Source organism: Oenanthe melanoleuca, chromosome 7 (genome assembly GCF_029582105.1).
Source record: "Oenanthe melanoleuca isolate GR-GAL-2019-014 chromosome 7, OMel1.0, whole genome shotgun sequence".
Taxonomy (NCBI): Eukaryota; Metazoa; Chordata; class Aves; order Passeriformes; family Muscicapidae; genus Oenanthe; species Oenanthe melanoleuca.
Window position 1 is genome coordinate 21,603,744 of NC_079341.1, and position 21,018 is coordinate 21,624,761.

General features: G+C 59.7%; 2 protein-coding genes across 2 annotated transcripts in view; one reads left to right on the top strand and one right to left on the bottom strand.

The window, feature by feature from the left end:
- The first annotated feature begins 613 nt into the window (after window positions 1–613).
- CHPF (chondroitin polymerizing factor) lies at window positions 614–5,725 on the top strand. The gene is made up of 4 exons (XM_056496653.1): window positions 614–989; window positions 2,119–2,683; window positions 2,870–3,052; window positions 3,442–5,725. Exons 1-4 carry the CDS (start codon window positions 685–687, stop codon window positions 4,702–4,704), a joined length of 2,316 nt encoding a protein of 771 aa, XP_056352628.1. The 5' UTR covers window positions 614–684; the 3' UTR covers window positions 4,705–5,725.
- Window positions 5,726–10,585: 4,860 nt separating this feature from the next.
- ASIC4 (acid sensing ion channel subunit family member 4) overlaps window positions 10,586–21,018 on the bottom strand; it is a 28,764-nt gene continuing 18,331 nt past the window's right edge. Inside the window, exons 2-10 of the mRNA XM_056496654.1 lie at window positions 15,520–15,664; window positions 15,225–15,352; window positions 14,975–15,134; window positions 14,524–14,580; window positions 14,274–14,427; window positions 13,797–13,888; window positions 13,404–13,483; window positions 12,984–13,088; window positions 10,586–12,718 (exon numbers count right to left, since the gene is read on the bottom strand). Of these exons, the coding sequence (XP_056352629.1) occupies window positions 12,599–12,718; window positions 12,984–13,088; window positions 13,404–13,483; window positions 13,797–13,888; window positions 14,274–14,427; window positions 14,524–14,580; window positions 14,975–15,134; window positions 15,225–15,352; window positions 15,520–15,664 (1,041 nt within the window). The 3' untranslated portion in view covers window positions 10,586–12,598. The remainder of the gene's footprint in view (window positions 12,719–12,983; window positions 13,089–13,403; window positions 13,484–13,796; window positions 13,889–14,273; window positions 14,428–14,523; window positions 14,581–14,974; window positions 15,135–15,224; window positions 15,353–15,519; window positions 15,665–21,018) is intronic.

Genomic DNA, 21,018 nt, shown 5'->3' on the forward strand with positions numbered 1-21,018 from the left:
TCTGACCTCAAACACTCAGCCCCTCACTCATCCCCCCGACGACTCAGCTACACCGAGGGGACGACCTTCGGGCAATGGTTTGGGGAACGTGGCGCTTCGAGCCCACCAAGAATTCACCAGCGCCGTAGTTTGGGTTGTCCCAGGCAGGAGACACACGGCTCCGCGGACATCCCCGTGTGCCGGGCACAAAAGGCGAGGGAAATACACCCTAAAGCCCTCTCAGGTGGCGGTTCCAGTCGGATGCGCTTTCCCCTCTGTGAGCCGGCAGCCGGGACCTGAGGCGCTGCCCTGCCGGGGGCGCTCACGGCGGGGCGCGGGGCGCGGGGCACGGGGCGCTCACGGCGGGGCGCGGGGCACGGGGCACGGGGCGCGGGGCACGGGACGCTCACGGCGGGGCGCGGGGCGCTCACGGCGGGGCGCGGGGCGCGGGGCACGGGGCACGGCCCAGCCCCGCCGCGCCACGCCCGGCCCGGCCGCTGCCCCGCGGTTTCCCGGCAACCTGGCCCCGCCCCCACGCGGGCCCCGCCCCGATCGGCCGCCCCGCCCCGTGACGCGCCGGTGGCCTCGCGGGCCATTGGCCGGGGCGGGTGACGCGCCGCAGGGCGGGGCTCGCGGGTGACACGTCGGACGGCGGCGCCGCCAGCGGCAGCGGCAGCCGGCCCCGGTCGCGGTCCCGTCCCGGCCATGCGGCTGTCGCTGGTGTTGTCGGTGCTGCGGCCCGCCGGGCCCGTGGCCATCGGCGTCTCGCTGGGCTTCACCCTCAGCCTGCTCAGCGTCACCTGGGTGGAGGAGCCCTGCGGGCCGCCGCCGCGCCCCGCCACCCGCCCGCACCCCGACGGCGGCCCCGCGCCGCCCCCCGGCCCCGCCAACGGCAACGCGGCGCGCAGGCCCAACGCCGTGCCCGCCGCGCTGGGCGCTGACAACTGGGAGCCCCGCGTCGTGCCCTACCGCCCACCCAGCCCCGGCAGGGCCGCCAAGAAGGCCGTCAGGTGCGGGGGGGCCGGGCCGGGCTGGGGCACTCGGGCCGCCGCTCACCGGGATTTGTCTGGGGGTGGCTGCGGGCGAGCTTCAGGGACTTGCCTTGCTGGGGCTGGGGGACTTTAAAGGGCGGGCTTTGCCCTCCTTTCAGCCACCTAGGGCTGCAGATGGGTTTTTCTCACTGAGAGTGCCTTTCCCAGCTGCCTCCTTTCCTCCCCCGTGCCCGACTTCACCGTACCCCCAGCCCGCAGCGAGGAGCCGCCTGCCCGTGCCGATGCCCGCTGTGGGAGGCTGCCTGCTGCAGCACGTGCTGCTGGGCACCCTGCGACGGTCCCCTCGTGTCTGAGCTGGGACTCCTCCCGTGGTGGCACGTCCCCACCCAGCGCTGCGAACGCCAGCCTCCTCCGGAGTCGGCTGCAGCCCCATCCCAGCGTCCCCTAGATGACAGGGAGCAGGCAGTGAAAGGGCCTCCTTGTCCTGGCGAGGCGGTGGGCGGATGAAGGGGGCTGAATGGGGCCACTGTGTGCCAGGCAGCGGTTGGGGGACGTGATGGGGGGGTCGCTTCCTGCTCCTGCGCCAGACTGGGAGAATTAAACCTGAAAGTCATTGTGAGTGCGACAGCTGGGGGCCGTGGTGGGGAGCGGGATGCAACCAGCCCCCTTGCTGGCTTCAGCAACCTGTGTGGGGCCTGGCTTCCCTAGGGGGGCAGCACAGGCTCTCCTGCCTGCCTGATTTAGGGTAGTATGGCTGGCAGGGGTGGCAGCAAGATGCTTCCCACTTCAGACCTGGTTGGGGTGTCTGGTGGGTCATGTCCCTGCTAGAGCTGGATTGTGCAGCCCTGTTTCCTGCTTTTAGCTGTGCTCAACCTTTTAAGAGCATCTGTTTTGAGCTGGACTGGCCAGCTTATGGGAAGGTAGTATCCCCTTTAGTCGCTAGTTGACAGGGGACCTCAGCAAAGTGCTCTGCAGTGCCTGTGACACAGGTGTAGTGGCAGGTGCTGACTCTGGGGTGATGTCCTGTGTGTGTGGCTGAAGCCTGGGAGCAGTTCCTGCAGAGGAACTGAGGTCAGTGCCATTGGTTACAACAGGGAGGGTGCAGGCTGGGGGGGTTGCAGTGCCCTACATTGTTTTCTTCTTGCAGGACCCGGTACATTAGCACAGAGCTGGGGATGCGGCAGCGGCTCTTCGTGGGCGTGCTGACCTCCAAGAGCACGCTGAACACGCTGGGGGTGGCTGTGAACCGCACGCTGGCCCACCGCCTGGAGCGCCTGGTGTACTTCACGGGCACGCGGGGCCGCAAGGTGCCCCACGGCATGACGGTGGTGACGCACAGTGACGAGCGGCCCATCTGGAACATGTACCAGACCATCCGGTACCTTCTGGACCACTACGTGAACGATTTCGACTGGTTCTTCCTGGTGCAGGACGATACCTACACGGAGGCGCACCGCATCAGCCGCCTGGTCGCCCACCTCAGCATTGACACCCACCTCTACCTGGGTCGTCCTGAGGAGTTCATCGGCGGGGACACTGAGGGACGTTATTGCTATGGAGGGTTTGGCTACTTGCTGTCCCGCAGCCTCCTCCTGCTCCTGCAGCAGCACCTGGAGAGCTGCCGCAATGACATCCTCAGTGCCCGGCCTGATGAGTGGCTGGGCCGCTGCATCATTGACTACACAGGTGTCAGCTGTGCTGAGGAACATGAGGTAGGTCCTGAAGAAGAGATGGCTGGATCCTGGCCCAGTGTTTTCCCTCTTCCCTGTGGGCTCTCTCAACCCTGGGAGAGGGTTGCTGTTGCACCCTGACATTCTTTGAGGTTGCTATGCTGGCATCTGGTGGTGTGGGAGTACAGGTTGGGGCTGGCTGTGACCTATCTCTCCTGGCTGGCACAGGGTCTGCATTACCACTATTTTGAGCTGGGGAAGAACGCAGACCCCGAACGGGAGACCGACCTCCGCTTCCAGAGCGCCTTCACTGTGCACCCTGTGCTGGATCCCCTCCAGATGTACCGGCTACACAAGTACTTTGCACAGGTGGAGCTTGAGAGAACCTATCAGGAGATCCAGCAGCTCCAGGTGAGACCTGGCTTGTCTGGGAGGGTCTTGATTCTGTTTGTCATTCCTGTGTGCTTTCTGGTTTCTCTGGGTTTCTCCCCTGATCCTGCTGTTGGACAGGATCAGCTGAACTCGTGTGGATACAGAGGCAGTGGTGCTGTCTGGAAAGCAGCTTTGGACCTAGATGGGTCCTGAAGATGCAGTGGTGGTTCAGAGTGATGAAACTGGAAGAACGCAGAGTTCTGTCACAAAGGCCAGATAGGGTGGAGGAGAATACCTGGACAGGGGTCTGGTTGAGGGCACTGCTTTTTGAGCCAGCTCAGTATCAGAAATCAGCTTGAGTGCTGCCAGATCTGGAAGATCTGCTTGTGCCTGCTTTGGCTCTCACTCCTCCGTCTCTTGTCTTGCAGATGGAGATCCAGAACGCCAGCAGCCTGTCTGCGGATGGGGACCACGTCGCCACATGGCCCATTGGCATCCCGCCCCCGTTCCAGCCTAAAACCCGCTTTGAGGTGCTGCGCTGGGACTACTTCACAGAGGAGCAGGTGTATGCCTGTGTGGATGGCTCCCCCAAGTGTGAGCTGCATGGTGCGGATCTGGCGGACGTGGCCGATGTGGTGGCCACGGCCATGGAGGAGCTGAACCGCAAGTACCAGCCGGTGCTCCACGTGCGCAAGCAGCAGCTGGTGAACGGCTACCGGCGCTTCGACCCCATGCGCGGCATGGAGTACACGCTGGACCTTCAGGTGGAGGTGGTCACCCAGAAGGGGCACAGCCGCTCCGTCACCAAGCGAGTGCACCTGGTGCGGCCCCTCAGCGAGGTGGAGATCATCCCCATGCCCTATGTGACAGAGGCCAGTCGCATCAATGTCATCCTGCCGCTGACGGCCCACGACCGCGACTACGCTGCCCGCTTTCTGGAGGCTTACGCAGCAGCGGCTTTTGAGAGCGGTGAGAATGCAGTGCTCACCTTCCTCTTCATCTATGACCCCTTTGAGGCCCAGCAGGTCACCCAGAATGACATCTTTGCCTCTGTGAAGTCCCAGATCACCGAGTATGAGCGCAAGTACGCAGACGTAAAGATCCCCTGGATCAGCGTTAAGACAGATGCACCCTCCCAAATCAAGGTCATGGACATTATCTCCAAGAAGCATCCTGTGGACACGCTTTTCTTCGTGGCTGGCGTGGGGACAGAGGTCACTGTTGACTTCCTTAACCGCTGCCGGATGAACACCATAAACAACTGGCAGGTTTTCTTCCCCATCCACTTCCAGGGCTACAACCCAGCCATTGCTTACCACAACCAGGTGCCACCCACCACGCTGGACCTGCTGAGGGACATGGGGCGCTTTGACCGTGACGTCTTCCACGAAGCCTGCTTCTACAACGCCGACTACATGGCAGCACGCACCCGCATGGCAGGGGACGTGCAGGAGAATGAGGACATCCTGGAGACCCTGGACATCTACGACATGTTCATCAAGTACTCCAACCTGCACGTCTTCCGGGCTGTGGAGCCTGCCCTGCTGCAGCGCTACCGGCACCAGGCCTGCAACCCGCGGCTCAGCGAGGACATCTACCACCGCTGTGTGCAGAGCAGCCTGGAGGGCGTCGGCTCTCGCTCCCAGCTGGCCATGGTCCTTTTTGAGCAGGAGCAGGGCAACAGCACCTGAGCCCTGGATGGTGGAGGGGCTGGCCCTGCCGTGTTATGCCTGCCTGCCCGCTCCACTTCTTCTTCTGCCCAGATCTGTCTTCCTTCTGCAGTGGCTGCAGAGATTGCTGGTGTCCAAGCTCGTGACTTGCCCCACTGGGGCTCCCCAGGCCGGGGTCTGCCAGCCCAGGGTGCCTGGGTCTTTCTCAAGCAGCCATGGCTGTGCAGACCCCCAGGCAAGATGGAGTCAGAGTCTGATCTGATCTGTAAGTTGCAATGCCTGGCTCCTCATTCAGAGCTGGTGGCTGCTGGCCCCATCCCTCTGTCTTGGCCCTGCTGCTGAGCACTGGGGAGATGAGCTGCCCTGTCTCTTGCTGTCCCCCCTTAACTGGGGGAATGTAGAGCCCAAAGTTCCCCTTCTGCAGGGCCGTGACTGCCACAGGGCTTGGAGTAATCCCTCGTAGTTCCCCCAGTGTCCTGGGACAGGACTGTGCCCCTTGCTCCTTTGGAGCATTGGCCTGGTTGTACAGGGAACACGTCCCTGTGCCTGCCACAAGCTTGGACAGTGGAATGGGGCACATCCCATCCCAAAAGAGCAATAAGGATGTTGGTTTGGGGGTTTTGCCGCTTGGCAATGAGCTGGAGTGCTCCTGGCTGGTTGTGGTGTGAGGAACTTGGGCCCCTGGGGCCAGTGGGTGTCGGGGGTGCCAGAGGGGATCCTGCTGATTTCACGTACCGTGAGCTGCTCCCCATGGGAACCATGACCCAGGCCGCTTCGGCCTTCGCAGTATTGATAGGACGTCGGAGGTCACAGCCCTCAGACGAGAGCCTCCTGACAGAGGTGGGATCCCTCCCCACTGTGGGGCTGCCCTCAGGGCCGAGGGACACTGTGCCTGACACTGATGGGCATAGCAGAGGGCTTGGCTGTGCATCTCCTAAGGAGAAAGTGACTGAGGAGCCGCTCTCTGCTCCTGGTTTGTATTTAATAGGGGGGAAAGGAGGAGGGATGGGGTGCATTTACACTAATAAAATGGAGAGATGTACTGGTGGGTCTGGCTGATTTTCTTATGAGGAAATTATGAGTGTTCGCCTGGGAGTCTTTGTGGTGGTAGGTGCTGGCTGCTTGTATGAGTTCTGTCTGCAGCTGGCTGGACAGATTCCTTACAGAGATGCTTCTTTTCCCAAACACGTGCAGCATCCTTTACCTGAGCAGGAAGATGCCTGCTTCTTCTTAAGGAGGCTATGGGAGACCACTTGCCTTATGGACAGGCTGGCAGGTGCTGTGCCAAGCACTTGGAAATACCTGCTTGAACCCCTGCAGGAGTCCTGCACTTCCTCTGATGCTTACGGCCTCTGGGGCTGTCCTGCCCTACCTGCTGCCATCACTGGTGGTGTGACAGGATGCTGAGCCCCCTGATGTGGGAAGTCCAGTGCAACGTGCTGACTGCCCTGTCTTTCCTGTTGCTGTAAACTTGTGGTCCCACTGGCCAGTCCTCAGCCCTGTCTATGAGTGGAAAAGCACCAGTAAAGGGCTGGTGCAGCTCCGTGTCCTCCCACCTCTGCTGACTCTGTAACAGCCTTTGTGGTCTGTATGTGAGTAACTGGGGACTCTTGGCCCATGTCAGAGCAGAGGTTGGTTGATCAAATGAGCAATCATGCCTTCCAGGATCTGGGATCAGCTCTGAAGGAAACTCCCAGAAACAGGATCTGAGCACTGTTTTGGATCACTGGTGCTGAATCTGCTCTCTGCATGGCTCTCTCTCTTTTTAGGGCTGTTTTACATGTCAGGGCTTCTCAGCACTTGTGTGTTCCAGTTCTTAGTTGAGTAGAGCACTGTGGTCCTGTCCTGGACTGTTTCATCACCTGCAGCTCCTATATGCATTTTGAGGTGTGGGGACTGTGTCCCTTGCCCATGCTGCTTGCTGCAGGCATGTTTTTCATGACTCCATGTGCCTTTCCCTCCAGCCCTTTACTCATCATGTTTTACTGCTTCATGAAACACATATATCAAAGAGCACCCCCAAGAAAATTAACTGAACCTACTCACTATTACTTATCAAGGCTTCTAGTGCTCAGCAAAACTCATGGAGAGCCCCTGGGCTGTGTGGTATGCCTTTTCCAAGGATACCTCATTCATCTCTTCCTGCTCCAGTCTCTGTATCCATGGTGTAGGAGTGTATATGTTTAAATATAATTTCATTATATTTCAGACAGTTACTTAGCTTGTTCTGAGTATTTCTATTTTTGATCTTCCCTGAGCACATCCTTAATTCCCTTCAAGTGGAAATCTGGGGCAAAGGGAGTGAGGCAGATGCAGGTGTGTTACAGATACATTTATCCTCTGAAAAGCAGACCAAGTAGTAAGATGTGATTAGGCATTAGAAGAGCATCCAAATGGTAATAAAGCGGCTTCAAATCAAGTTGGCTGTGAAAAGAAACTCAGAATTGTCATTTAATTATCATGAGACTGTCTGGATAAAGTTGCTCTTGCCTCACTGCTGTTTGCCCAGACTGAGTTAGAGATATTTGCATACTTAACGCTCTGCACTCTCAATACCAGCAGAGTCTCCCTGCTCTGACATATGCATGAGCAAGTGACAGTGCTTGTGGCACTCCCAGCATCATTACTGCTCCCTTTTAAAGGGAGCTGGCAGGGTTTGAAGCTGTTTTAATGTTTGCCAGGCATCAAAACATGATGAAACCTCAAAGAAGGATGTGCAAAACTTTGGGAAGGGGGTTGGTGACATGAGCAATGTGAGCACTGGCTGTGAAGTGAGCATTGTCTGTGCTCACTGGGATGTGGCAGAGACTTGTGACAATAGGGACATGGGCACGGGTGCACTCTGTGGGCCCTCATAGGGCTGGCAGGAGCAGGCAGGGACAGTGACACCTTTGAAGGGTGGGAGGAGCAGCCCTGGGTGCTGATGTGGGCAGCTGAGAAAATAGACATTCTGTGATCCCTCTTCAGGCTTGACCAGTACTTTCATACAATGTGTGGATTTTTGCACTTGTCCAGTTGAGGAAGCAGGGCAGTGAAAGGTCAATTTTACAAATGAGGCAGGATAAAACTTGTCTCCTGGGTTGTAGACTTCTGCTTCCCTTGAGGAAATTTTTTAAGTGTTACTGGCTCACCACAGCAATCAAGAGAGACAGAGCAATTTCCTCTTGGAAAGTTTTTCAAAAATGACAGTGAAGGGGTGGTTCAGAGCACTCTGAAGCACAAGAGGGAACGTCTGAATACACTGGGCCTGGGTGGGCACCTGTCCTCCCTCCTGCCTCCTCTCATTTCTGAACTGTGGCCAGAAAAGAGACACAAAGTGGGGAAAACCCAAACTACTGCTATTCTCCCCCCCACTGTGGTTTGTTTTCCTGTGTATGCAAACATAACAGTGGGCCTGTGAGCAGGGAAGGCAAAACCTACTTCTCTAACCCTGCTTGGGTCACTTCAGGCTGTGCTAAACTCTGTGGCAAAGCTACTTCAGCCCCAGCAATATTAATCAGCTTGATGGCTGACCTTTGGGAGGACATGGGAATTGCAGCCATGCCTGGAGAGGGCTGGAGGGCAAGGGGAAATACAACGCCCTTCCTTCCCTGTGCTTTCCTTGGGAAGGGGCCAGTGGTGCCTGTCCTGCAGGAGCAGCTCTACTGACCACAGCCCAGGACCCAACTCCAGCAAACATTTCCTCCTGTCTCTAAGTGAAGGCAGAGGAAGCTGGTCTGCTTGAGGGGGAGCAGACAGGGAGCTGCCAAGCTGTGCCTGCATCCAATGCCTTGGATGTCCAACACACTGCTTAGCCCCTCTGGAGGGTGTGAGGGGCTTTGGTTAGGGCTTTTTTCTGACCAAGCTCAGGGAAATCAGAGCATTTCAATGAAGAAGGAAAGCTGTAGGTGCAGGCAGAGCTGCAGTCAGTGTGTGCCTGCCTGCAGGGGTTTCCTTCTATGGGGTGTCAGCATATCTGGCTATGCCCAGGGATGTCCCCTCTGGGCCCACACCACCACACCACCTGAGCACTGGCAGAATACAAGACCCTGAAGCTCTGGCACTGAGGGAAGAGGCAGGCAGCTTGCTTGGACTTCTAATTGCCTCCTTAGTTTTTCCAGCCTCCTTGCCCACAGTAAGGGGCTGAGTGCTGCGTGTCCCTTGCCTGGCCTGACTGATTGGCACCATCAGCCCATTTTTCCAGCAAGGGGGTCACAGGCAGATGATCAAAGAGCAAATCAGTGAGCTTGGCATTTGCACGTCATACAGACATGCTGAGAGTCACTCCTTTCTCCAGGTGTTGCCTGTCACCATCGGCATCTCTGGGCAGGAGATGCTTGGGGAGGAGGTGACAGCAGTGAGGCTACATGTCCCATTGCATTTTGGGGCTTACTTCCAAACCCTCTGCTCCCAAGCTGGATGAAATACAGCTTTTCTATGAGAACGGCTGTAATAACTGTTCATGGCAGTAGAGGCATGTTGGAAAGTGCCATGGGGAGATGCCTGTCCCATAAGACAGAAGAGATTCTTGCTGCCTGCTCTGTCCTGGTGCCTAGTCCCTACTGCCACTCCTGCAGTGTCTTCTGGGGTTGTCACCTCTACCGTGACAGAAGCTGTCACCAGCACAGTCAGTCCTGCTGTGATCAGGTACTTGGCATTTGTCCAGAGCACTGTGCTCATTAAAATTAAGGGCCTGTTTCAGGGAAGTGGATCGCCTTGTAATTATGCCTCAGCTTTTTCATGTGGTTCATTACAGGTGTTTCAAGCAGCACTGTGCTGGGTGAGCCCCAGGTGGCAGCATCTCCATCTCTGGGGAGGACCAAGCCCCTGGTGACCCTTGAACAGGCACAGCGGAGCCACAGCACTGGTGTATGTGGTTGACCCTGGGGTGCAAAACCTGGGTTGTCCCACTGGCCCTCCTCAGCCCAGGGCCATTTGAGGCATGTCACAGGTGTGGGGTGGTGCTTGGGTTCATGTAATCTGCCTGTCCTGTTTGGAGAAGTGGGAGACCCTACAGAAGCTGTCACTTCAGATAGCACCTGAAAGTTGTCAAATTAAAGAATAGAAGTGCTGAGAGCAGCAGAGAAAAATACGTGTCAGATCTTCATTAGGTCATCACTACAGGGCTCCTGGGAATGATCCTGAGGTTGCTTTGTTGGCAAAGAAGCTGGGATGGGCCATGCATGAAGCCCAGCCTTTCCTTCTGCCTTGCTTCACTCCTGTGCATGGTGCTGGAGGAGCTGGAGGACATCCAGGAGGACCTCATTGGCTCACCAGACAATCTTGTTCTCCTTGTTCAGCTCCTGTGACTTGTCTTCACTGTAGAGCAGGAGGCTCAGTTACTGTCTTGGTGTGTGTGGAATGATGGGGCATCCTGGAGGGGCAGATGGGTCAGAGTCTGGTGGTAGCGACAGTCTCATCCCAAAGGGATCCAACCCTCTTACTTGATGATAACAAGATGTGGAGCATGTAGCTATTTCCCTGCTTCTCCCTTTAGCACCCAAGCTCAGTTCTGTTCTCACAGGGCATGGTGTAAGCTGTGGTATGTGGTCCTGTGTCCCAGCTGCACCCAGTTAACTCAGGCTTTTTCAGCCCTCACTGGTTTAGAGGGAAACCGGTGGTCTCTGGTGTTGGCTTCACCAAGCTTCTGTTTCCTACTGTGTCCCTTTTGTGCTGCAGGGTAGCTGGGGCAGATGGTCAAAGTTCTGGAGAAGGCAGGAACTGGACAAGCACCTCTGTCAGGGAAAGCCCCAGCAGGGCCCCCCTTCCCCTCCACCCATTCTCTGTCTCCTCTGTTTCAGTTTCACACTGCAGCCCTCATACACGAGTGCAGGGCTGTAAAATGTTCCCCGGGTCCCACCACCACCCCTCCTCTAGGGTGGTGTCTCACCCATCTCTGCCCCATCACACCTTGCAGGCATCTGTGGACCTACTTGTGCCTCTTTATTAAGGGAGCATTTGTACATTTATAAAACAGTGACACACATCTCTCACATTCACCAGCACGAGAGTGGGTCATGCTGGTCTTCCCACCGTGGTGCCCATGCCCACCCTGCTCAGGGCCTGCTGCTCTGGCTGGCCAGAAGGGGACACGTCCTGCCGCAGGAGATCCCCCACTTGCCGCAGGAGACCTTGGTGTAAGGCTGGCTGGCATGGCTGTGGCACGTTCATGGCACCCTCTGGGAACCCTCCTGCTTGCAGGTTGGTGTATGGGAACCCCATGGGGAGCCAGCACGGGGTGCCCTGGAGGGCTCCCTGGGGAGCACCAGTGTGGCTGGCCTGCTAGGGGGCTCGCTGTGTATCCCCCCATGCAGGGGACGTGGAACACCACGCAGCTGGGTGCTTGCACCCACGGGGGACATGCTTACACGTGGGTGCATACTTCAGGGGAGCTGTTGGACCATGCATACCCAGAGCCAGGGCTGCTGGTGCCCTGGTCCCTGCCCTGTGCCCTGTGCCCTGTGTGGGGCCTTGAGGGCTGCAAGGATGATGGCTCCTCCTGCATCTATGGCTTTGGGCACAGCACAGCATGGCCATGTTCCATCTGTGGGCACCAGGGATGGGGACCAAACCAGCAGGGCCAGAGGCTGCCTGGCTCAACCCAGACTTCCCTAGAAGTCCCAAATTCCTGCCCTGGGGTCCCCCTCTGCCAAGTGTGTGTGTTGAGGGGAGCTTTGCCAGCTCGCCCCCCCTCCTGAGATATTTTGGGGCAGTTTGCCCTGCGCTGGTGTCTGCTGCTACAGTGGAGGGGGTGGAGGCAATGTACAACAGGACAGGGGGAGTGCTGCGGGTCCTGCCACGTGTCCTGCTGTGGTCCCGCCATCTCAGGGCAGGCAGGACGTCTGTGGGTGCCAGTTTTGGCCAAGGCTCTGGCCAGCAGGTTGGACTGTGGCTGTTGGGGCAGTGCTGGGCACGGAGCACCCTCCTAACCACGTACAGTCTGGGGAGGCACAGCGGGTGCTCAGCACCTGGGGCTGGGAGCATGGCAAGGGCTACGTGCACGGTGCAAAAGAGCAGTGGTGGCAGGGGAGTGAGGGCAGGACCTGCCATGCTGCCTGGGCTGTGCTGGGCAGCTACACCAAGGGATGAGCCACTCTGGGCAATACCTGGGCAAGGAAAGGGTGGGTTCACAACAGATTGGGGCAGGAGACGGGGAGGCAGTAGGTTTGCAGTGCTGAAATGATTGGGGGTTATTGGGGCCAACACTGGAGTGGCAGGGGGAGTCACAGTGCAGGGGTCTGGCTGGGAACAGTGATGGAGGGGCTGCAGCCCTGAGAGACTGCATGAGGTTGGGCAAGGGTGGGCAGATGTTTAGGGGCGTGTCACAGTGGTGGTGGTGGTGCCAGGGGTCAGGGTGGTGCCATGCAGGTGTGGCTGCAGTTGGGATGTCTCTGGGCTGGCCACAGGGGCCTTGCTGCTCAGAGGGGTGCCCTGCAACCCTGCCCTGCAGAGAGGGAGGTGGTTCCCGGGTAGAAGGAAGCTGTTCCAGGCATGTCTCTTTCTCTCATGGGAAAACCATGCAGGGCAGAGACTACCACCCAGGAGGGCTCAGCAGGGGAGGGCTTGGAGGGGCTCACAGGAACCTCGGCTTACTGCCTTCATGCTCTGCAGCACCAGGGCCTCTCTGGCCCACACCTGCTGCTCCCCCAAACCCCCCTGGCATGCCCATCTCCCTCCATGCTGTGTGCTTGAAACTGGGCTGAGCCCACGTGCTAGGGGCAAGCAGAGGGGACAGGCAAAGGGGCCAGGGGGCTGCTCCAGTGCCGGTGCTGAGGCAGCTCCAGTGGCATCACTGGGGGCGAGCGGTGTGGCTGGTCCTGGCACTGGGGTGGGGGAGGCAGGTGCCTGTGCCCACCGCACCCAGTGCCGCGGTCCCTCTCCATGAGAACGCTGGGGAGGGGGGTGGCAGGGGGCTGCCCCCCAGTCCCAGTCTTGCCTAGCAGGCGAAGTCCTCGAAGACTCCCTGGTGAGGGTAGTGGTGGCGGTGGTGGTGGTTGGGCAGGATGCTCGCGTTGTAGGCGCCCTCCACGTGTCGACCCAATGTCTCACAGGGGCTCTGTGGGGATGGCAGTCAATAGGGTGGGCACAGACTCCATTCACCCTGCCCCCTCCCTAGTTCTCCCACCCATCACAGCCTGTCCACAGGAGCTCCCCAGCTCCCTGCCTCCCTGGGACTGCCCTGACTCTGCAACCTGAAGGCACCAAATGCGGAGCCACACAGACCCTCGATCTTGGGATGGTGTCCCTTCCTCCTGGAGTCAGGGCAGACACATGGCCAGGCCCTGTTCCTGCAGCCTTCAGGCAGCCCAGCCCTGCAGTACCTGGTCCTTCATCTCCTCCAATCCCAGTGTGGCAATGCTGCCCGAGGGCTTCTTCAGAGGTGGCTTGGAGCGGCGCAGGACCCGGCTCACCTTATCTCGGATCACCTGGGAGCAAATGGGGGGTCAGACCCAGACCTGCACACAGGTAGCACCCTGTGGACACCCCAGCCTACACAGGACTGCTGCCTATTCCCCTTCTCACCCAGGGACAGTGGGAACAGCACCTTGGCCCACCATCCTCCCTGTCCTCAGGTTACTGAGGAATGCTGGGGGACCCATTCTCCTCCTACTGCCTTCCTCTGAGTGTTCCCTAATTTAGGACTATTATAGCCCTCTGGGGTGGCCACATATTTTATTCCCTCCCCAGAAAGCCTGTCTCTGCACCCACTGCCAAGGCACATCCCTGAAGGCTAAGCACACCTCATAGATGTAGTCCAGGATCTCCAAGATGGTGAGGATGCTGGCACCGATGAACAGGCCCATCTGCCCCCCGATGTCACCTGAGGAGGAGAAGGGGAAGAGCGTCACCAGGAGAAGCTGTGCAGCTCACTGGAAGCCTGGGTGGGCCAGCAGGGCTGTGGGCAGTGCCAGGGCTGCCAGATGGTGGGGGCAGAGCAGTCATGGGGGCAGGGTCAGCAGGACAGAGGGAATGGGAGACATGCGGGATAGGGGACAGTCAGCAGCATTCCACCCTTTCAGCCTGTGGCTGGCTGCTGCTCTGTGTGATCCCTCCCCCACCAGACCCTCATGTTCCCAGGGCTGGGACCCAGAGCTCTGCGCCTTAGGGCTCCACAGGAAGGGAAGGGGAGTCACCGAGAAGCCCAGCAAGGTCATAGGCTTTCTTCTGCTCAATGGCTTCGTAGTTGAGCGCCTCAAAGAAGATGTCCAGCACCAGGAAGTTCTCCCTGTGGGGACACCACTGTGCTCAGCAAAGAGGGCTGGTCATCGACCTTCTTGCACCACTTCCCACAAGCCTTCTGTGTCCCACAGCCCTCCAGCTCCCAGGTGCTCCCAGGTACTCCCATGGCCCTCGTGAATTACTCAGGCTGGTGCAGTGAGGGCATGGATAAGGCATGTCCCAGGCCAGGAGAGACAGTGGGGTGGGCAGGTGCTGACAGGAGGGCTGCGAAGATTGGACAAGTTGGAAAGAAGCTCTAGTGAAAACACCCTTGCACAGAGACCACATATGCCAGGACCCTCTCTCTGCTTGCTGCCAGGAGTGGAGTGGAAACTCCCTAGTTCCCCAGCCCCCTGCCCACCCCCTGTAATACCCCAGAGCTGGCAACTCACCGAATGTAGGTCTCATTCTTGTTGTACTTGCGGGCGAGGTAGCGCGCTGAGCCCTTGTTGGGGATGCGGACCATGGAGATCTCCTTGCCATAGCGTGTCAGGTTGCACGGTGTGGGGCAGCTGCAGCGCTCCTGGCTGTCCTCCACTGCTGCATCTGGGGGCAGACACCCATGGGCACAGCCACAATCTCCAGCCCCCTCCCTGGGGCACTCAGCCAGCGCCTAGATGCCCACCCCACTGCCACACCTACCCAGCGTGTGGTCAGCACACTCGATGTACACATTAGGGGAGCAGATGGACTCATTGCCTGCGGAGAAGCAGAAGGTTGGGAGGCGGGGAGACTGGCCAGATTCTGCCCCCCAGTCTTGACTCACTCCCCTGGAGATAGTGGGGCAGGGTGAGGAGAGAATGGGGATGAGTGACCCTTGGCTACAGGTTGGTTGAGGCAGATGTGGCCCAGGTACAAGGCAAACAGGGGCTGACCTGTGGCGTAAAGAGAGTAGGACAGGGGCTGAGGCTGACCTAGCATGTGGAGAGTTTGGGGTGGTTCCTGGGTGGAGAGGGATGGGGCCAGGGGAATCCTCGGGTGCAGGGTGTTGGGGCAGAGGTGATATTTGGGTGCAGATTGCTGGGAGTTGAGACAACCCCAGCAGACTGTTGGGGCAGTGGGTTGTCCCTCATGCCATCATGAACACCCTCACCTGGCATATGGACCATGCGGCAGTGGCAGCTCTGCACCACAGCCTCCTTCTCACACTGGAGGCGGCAGGCAGCGATGCTGTAGGTGTCATAGCCAGGCAGCAGCTGCTCCCCCTGCATGCTGGCCCGGCAGTTCCCCCATGGCTGTGGCAGGTAGGTGAGCTGTTGGGGCGAGAAGGGCATTGCTGCAGGGCTGTGCTGGGCTGAGTGCCTGCAGGCACCTCCCTGTGGCTGTGGGGTATCCTGCCTTACCCGCTGCTCCTGGCACGACACAAAGGTCTGGAAGCCAGGCGAGACACCAAAGCCCAGCTGATGGATATAGGGTGGCTCGTCCTGGCTGTGGATCTGGACCCGGATACCAGCTTCAAATGATGTCTCATCTGTGGGAGAAGGACAGAGGTGCTGCATGCCTGCACCGACCCAGCCCCTGCACCCCTCTGATGCCCTACTTTATTCATAGTCCCTTCACAGGGCGCTCTGATTGCCCAGAAACCGTGCATCCTAGCACCCCTCACCTGTGCCTTGTCTGAGCCATAGCCCCACTTACTGGTCTCTCTCCAGATGGGCAGGTACTCTTCCTGCTGGATGTCCAGCATGATCTCCAGCCCGTTGCCCATGCCACCTTGGCGGGTCACACGTGGATTCCTCCGATCCCCATTGAAGGTGTAGCACTTACCATAGCGTGTGTAGACCTGGGGATGGAGAGAGCAGCATTAAGGGAGCAGGCAGGGATCTGGTCGAGTATTCTGCAAGCAGGATGAGGTCCAGAAACTCCTTTCCAATTTCATGGAGGTGATGGAAGGAAGGTACAGTCTTGCATGAGCTTTGGAAAGGCTCATCTCAGCCTGACTCCCCACTCTGCCACCCCTCCACCCTTGCTGGGTGGGGGTGAAGCATCATTCCCAGTACCCGTGGCGCAGCCTAGCTGTCCTGCACCTTCCAGGAGGGAACTCACGGGAGTGAAGTGCTGGGGGCCACAGCGCTCTCCCTGAAAGCGACACTCCACCAGCATGTCCTCAATCTGGTGGCCCAGGCGGTGAAAGAAGCTCTGCATGGTGCGCTCGGAGCGGCGGGGCGGCAGGAAGCGCGAGTAGTTGGCTAGACGTGTCAGCCAGGCACGCCGGTCCTCCCCCAGCACGGCCAGCATCTCGGGCACCAGTGAGTGGTTCTCCCGGGCCAGCCCCAGCCACTCCCCCACCGAATAGAGGTCGGGTTTGGTGAGGTGCAGGAAGCGTGCCCGGTTGGTGTTGCAGAGGGTGACGGCCGGGAAGCGGAGCTGCGGTGCCCAGGCGAGGCGAGCGCGGGTGTGCACGGGCCGCGAGAGCAGGTGCTGCAGGCGGTCGGCGGTGCCGGTGGCCAGCAGCCCGGCGGAGGCCAGGAAGGCCAGGCTCCAGAGCAGCCGGCGCAGGCGGGACTGCGGCCGGGTACACATGTAGTGCAGCCCGGGGATCCGGGTAGCTCGCAGGATGCCAACAACGAGCTGCGGCGCGCTGTCCTGGGCTGGTGTCAGAACTTCCCCGTCCTGGCAGCAGGCAAGAGGCAATGGCATGACTGCATTTAGGGTGGCTCCTCTGGAAAGTGGGCTGCCCAGGGTCCCTGGTCCCCTCCAGGGATCTCTCCCTCCTGGGAGGCTTTTGCTCTGCACCTTCCTGGAGACGAACAAGGCAAGCGCCTTCCTGAGCTGCTTTGGTGATGGGTGAGGGGAGGGAGAGGAGGGGGTTGCTACAAACACGCCTTTCCCCAGCCTGCATTCGGAAGTGGAAAATTCCTTCTTGAGCTGGATTGGGACAGGGGTGTGTGTTGTCTTACCCCAGGCAGGCTGAACTGGCAACTCCTAGTGTCCCAGCATGGTGGATATCTGTGTCTAGACAGTGATGACCTGTCTCAGGCACACTGTGTGAGCCCTGTGCCTAGGAATGCTGCGCCCCAGCTCTTCCTCCTTGTCCCTTGCCATGCATTTCACTGGAGTCACCACAAAACACTGCCTGGACCTCCAGGGTCACCAACTGTGTGTGCTCTGCAGCTGGGGACTGTGCCCCACAGAGGCAGGACAGTGACAGCACTGGGGGGCTATCACCACTGCCAGTGCTGCTTGGGACCTTGTCTACTTTGTACCTTGGTATCCCTGTCCCTGGAGCTGGGGACCTCTGTGTATCTGGGCCAGGTGGGGTGGGAAAACCAAGACTGTGGGTCAGGCGGAGTGGAACCATGGGGTGGGAGGCTGCTTGAGAACCCACCTGCGCCTAGCGGGTGCTTTGAAGTGACGGCAAGTCTGTGATCAGAGAGCAGCAGTGGCGGGGGGGTGTCTGTACCCGGCTGTCAGCGTGGCTGGCAGCGCCCCGACAGACTGTCAGGTGCCTTCAAAGCTCAGCACCGCACTCTGCTCAGCCTCTCATCTCCGGCTGCTGCTGCTTCCAGGCACCCACCTCCGGCACCCACCCAGCGTGGGCTGGCATGGAGAGGGGAATGTCCCTCATCCTCCACAGCCCCAGGACAAGTCAGGGCTACTGGGCCCCGTGAAGAGCAGAATCCTTGAACTCCTTTGCATCAGGCAGGAAAGGGCCAGTGGTGGCCAGAGGGACTGGAACAAAGGGAGCTCCTGATCACCTCAGCAGTGACTCTCCAGCAGCATCCCAGCCGCAGGCCTTGATGCCTGAGCAACACCTATAGCCACGCTGGAGGCGCGACCAGGATCCCATCTGGCAGCTGGGTTACAGGCGCAGGAGGACTTCAGGCAGGTCAGAAACAGGGCGGGCACCGAGTGGGGCGAGCGGAGGCAGCGGCAGCACCCAAGGGCGGCCAGGCCGCGCTGCCCTTCCCCGGCGGGCCCTGCCCGTCCCCGGCAGGCGCTGCCCGCGGTGCCGGGTGCGTGGCGGGCGCTGCCCGGCAGGGGGCAGCAGGGCCCCGCGCTGCCTTCCCGCGCCCCCGCCGCCCCCGGGCCCGCCCGGCCCAGCCCCAGGGCAGCCCCTCAGCCCGGCCCGGCCCCAGGGCAGCCCCTCAGCCCAGCCCAGCCCAGCCCAGCCCGGCCCCAGAGTAGCCCCTCAGCCCCTTAGCCCGGCCCGGCCCCAGGGCAGCCTCTCAGCCCGGCCCGGCCCGGCCCCAGGGCAGCCCCTCAGCCCGGCCCGGCCCGGCCCGGCCCAGCCCCAGGGCAGCCCCTCAGCCCGCCAGGGCCGGCGCTGAGCTCCCCGGCTCCTGCTGCAGCCCCGCCGCCGAGTGCAGCGCTGGCACCGTCCCCGCCGCGGGCTCCCCGCTCCCCTCATCCTCGGGGCGCTGTGGGTCACCCCGCCACAGCCGCCCTGAGCTGTGTCCTCCCGCCGTGTCCCCGCAGCATGGCCAGGACACGGCCCAGCCCCTCTCTGTGGAGCGGCTGCAGCCGGCTCGGCTCCTTTCTAGATTTATCGCGGCTGCGAGCGCCGGCGGCTCCAGCCTGATACCATCAGCCCTGGCACACCAGGGCAGCTTCTATATTAGTTTTCTTTAAACCGAGGATAAGCTCCCCAGGCTGGAGAAAATGTCATTTCTGTGAACGCTTCCATCTCGTGTCAGTTCAGACATCTCCGGGCGGCATGGCAATCACCCCGGAGCGGGTGAGGGATGGGGATGGGATGCAGAGGCTGGAGCACGTGGGGACAGGGCTTAGGGACAGGGACCAGTGTTGGGCAGGGTTGGAGAAGAAGGTCCAGCTGTGGTGATGGCCGTATTCCAGGCAGGTGGGCACGGCTGTGGGGGAATATGGGAAGCAAGGGTGCCCATGGCGTCCAGCTGGGTTACTCACTTGTCGGCCACTGGGGTGCCGAGGCCAGCTGTGAAATCACACTGGTGAGAGCACAGCACAGTCCTGAAGGGCTTTGCCTTTCCAGCATGACAAATCCAATTAGATAACAGGGAGCGCACAAGGAGGAGGAGGAGGAGGAAGAAGAGCAGAGAAGAGCCTGCCTGCAGCAGGAACATGATTTTCTCCCCACAGCTGACCCAGAAAAATACCTTGCAGGACTGTACCACACATGTCCAGCCAAGGATAGCAACTGGGGCATGGGCCCTTGGGCACCCTGCTCTGCCTGCTGGGCACCCGTGAGTGTTGCAGTCCTAGGGCCAGAGGCAGTATTCCCGTGCTGGTTTCCTTGCTCAGCCAGTGCCTGCCGGCATCCCCATGCCATGCTCACATCCAGGGAGACCCCATTAGAGAGGTAATTTCTTTACATGATTCCTCATTTTCCTCTCTCTCCCATGGAGACACGCTGACCTTGACAGAAATAGCTGCCTGCGCCTCGGCAGGCAGATCCCAGTCAGATATTGCTGAGGACCCTGGCATCTTCTTCCCCACTCCTTACAGTTCTGGGGCCCCCCAAGTGCTCCCAAGAGTTGCCTCCCAGCCCCCCTGCTGTGGGGAGCCTTTTGGGAGCAAGATGCTGACCCCCAGCACCCTTATCCTGGCTCACGCCAGCCCACCTGTGAACACTGGGAGCATGAGGACCGACATCATGCATTCCCAGTCCCCATCCCCACTGCTGCCAGTCCATTGTGCCAGCCTTGGGCTGATCCCAGCTCACACAGGTATTTCTGCGGCTTACACAGCTCCCCATGGTATTTAGCCTCTGGAAGACAACGTTAAACATTGCAGGCAGTGACAAATCCTGATTGCTCTGAGGAGACAAGAGGCCACACTAAGCTTCCAGCCAAATGTTTTCCTGCGAGGGGAATGAGCTGCAACATGTATGGTGCTAGTGGTCCTGCTGCTGCATGCCTGGGCCACCAGCCCTGCTCCCACATCCCCACTGGGACATCCAGCCTTGCTCCCACACTCCCACTGGGACATGCAGCTGACGGGCAGGCCCTGGGCATGGGCACACCACACAGGAACGATCACCTCAGCATAGAAGCACCCCTGAGAACAGTCATCACTGGGCCATAATGGAGATGGGGACAGGAATGAGAGGACACCAGAGTGCTGCCCACCTGGATTTGGTGGGGATGCCAGCCCAGGGGTAAGGTCATCTCCAGGTACCTGAGCCCAGAGAGGAAATCAGCATGGTCAAGGCTGTGGCATAAAGGAAAGCAGCCTCCAAAAATGGAAATGCTGCTTCCTGAGTGAATGCGGGCAGCTGGAGCACAAGGATGTTCCTGGACAGGAGACAGGGCACAGGAGCTGGGGCCAAATCTGGATGACACTGGTAGAGCTGGGGCAATGGCACACCCACACATCCTGTCTCCTGCTCTGCTCCTGCTCCGCTCCTGCTCCCCACTTTGGAATCCCAGCCCCAGATTCCAGCTCTGCTGGAGCCCCTCACCAGAGGCCCCCCGGGGCAGCCCCCCTGTCCCCAACAGCCAGCTCCCCCCGCACAGCACAGCCAGCCCCGCCTGGGTGCCCCGGGAGGGAAGCTGCAGCGCTGACGCCAGCATTACAACTGCCCGGGATATGAGATCCGCTTGGATTCAGCAATTTCAACTCATTTCAAGCCCGATTCTGCAGCAATTTTCTGAGCCAGTGGGATGTTTTTGCCACTGCAAACGTCCCTTCTCATGCATGGTCGCACCATTTCCTTTCCCCGCTCCCAGGAGGATTTGGGGAACGGTGCCAGTTTGGCTTGACCCCAGCTCTGGCAGGAGCACAACCATCTCCCACACAAGCAGCCCCTCCTGCCCCACACGGAGCTCCTGGGATGCCTCCTGCAGGATACAGCCCTGCATATGGGGTCTGGGGCTGCCTCCATGGGGCACCAGACTCTGCATCCTCAGCCCAAACAGAGCAGGGCACAACACACACAAGTGAAGGTTTAGGCTGTTGTTTCCCCCATCCTGTGAAGGGCTAAGCTTTGGAATATCTCCTGCGGCTCCCTGATCTGCCTCCAAAGGAAGAGGGAAAACAATGTGGGGCAAGGGGGCCAGAGGCTGCAGCCGGCATATCCCAGAAAGGCCAAGACCCATCCTGCCACTGCAGCTGTGCCTCTCTCTATGCTACAGGACAGCCCTTGCCAGCTGAGTTCCCTTGGCTAGGCCTGAGCCAGCAGGGGAGATGTGGGCGTGTGGGGCTGGCAGAGCCCCTTTC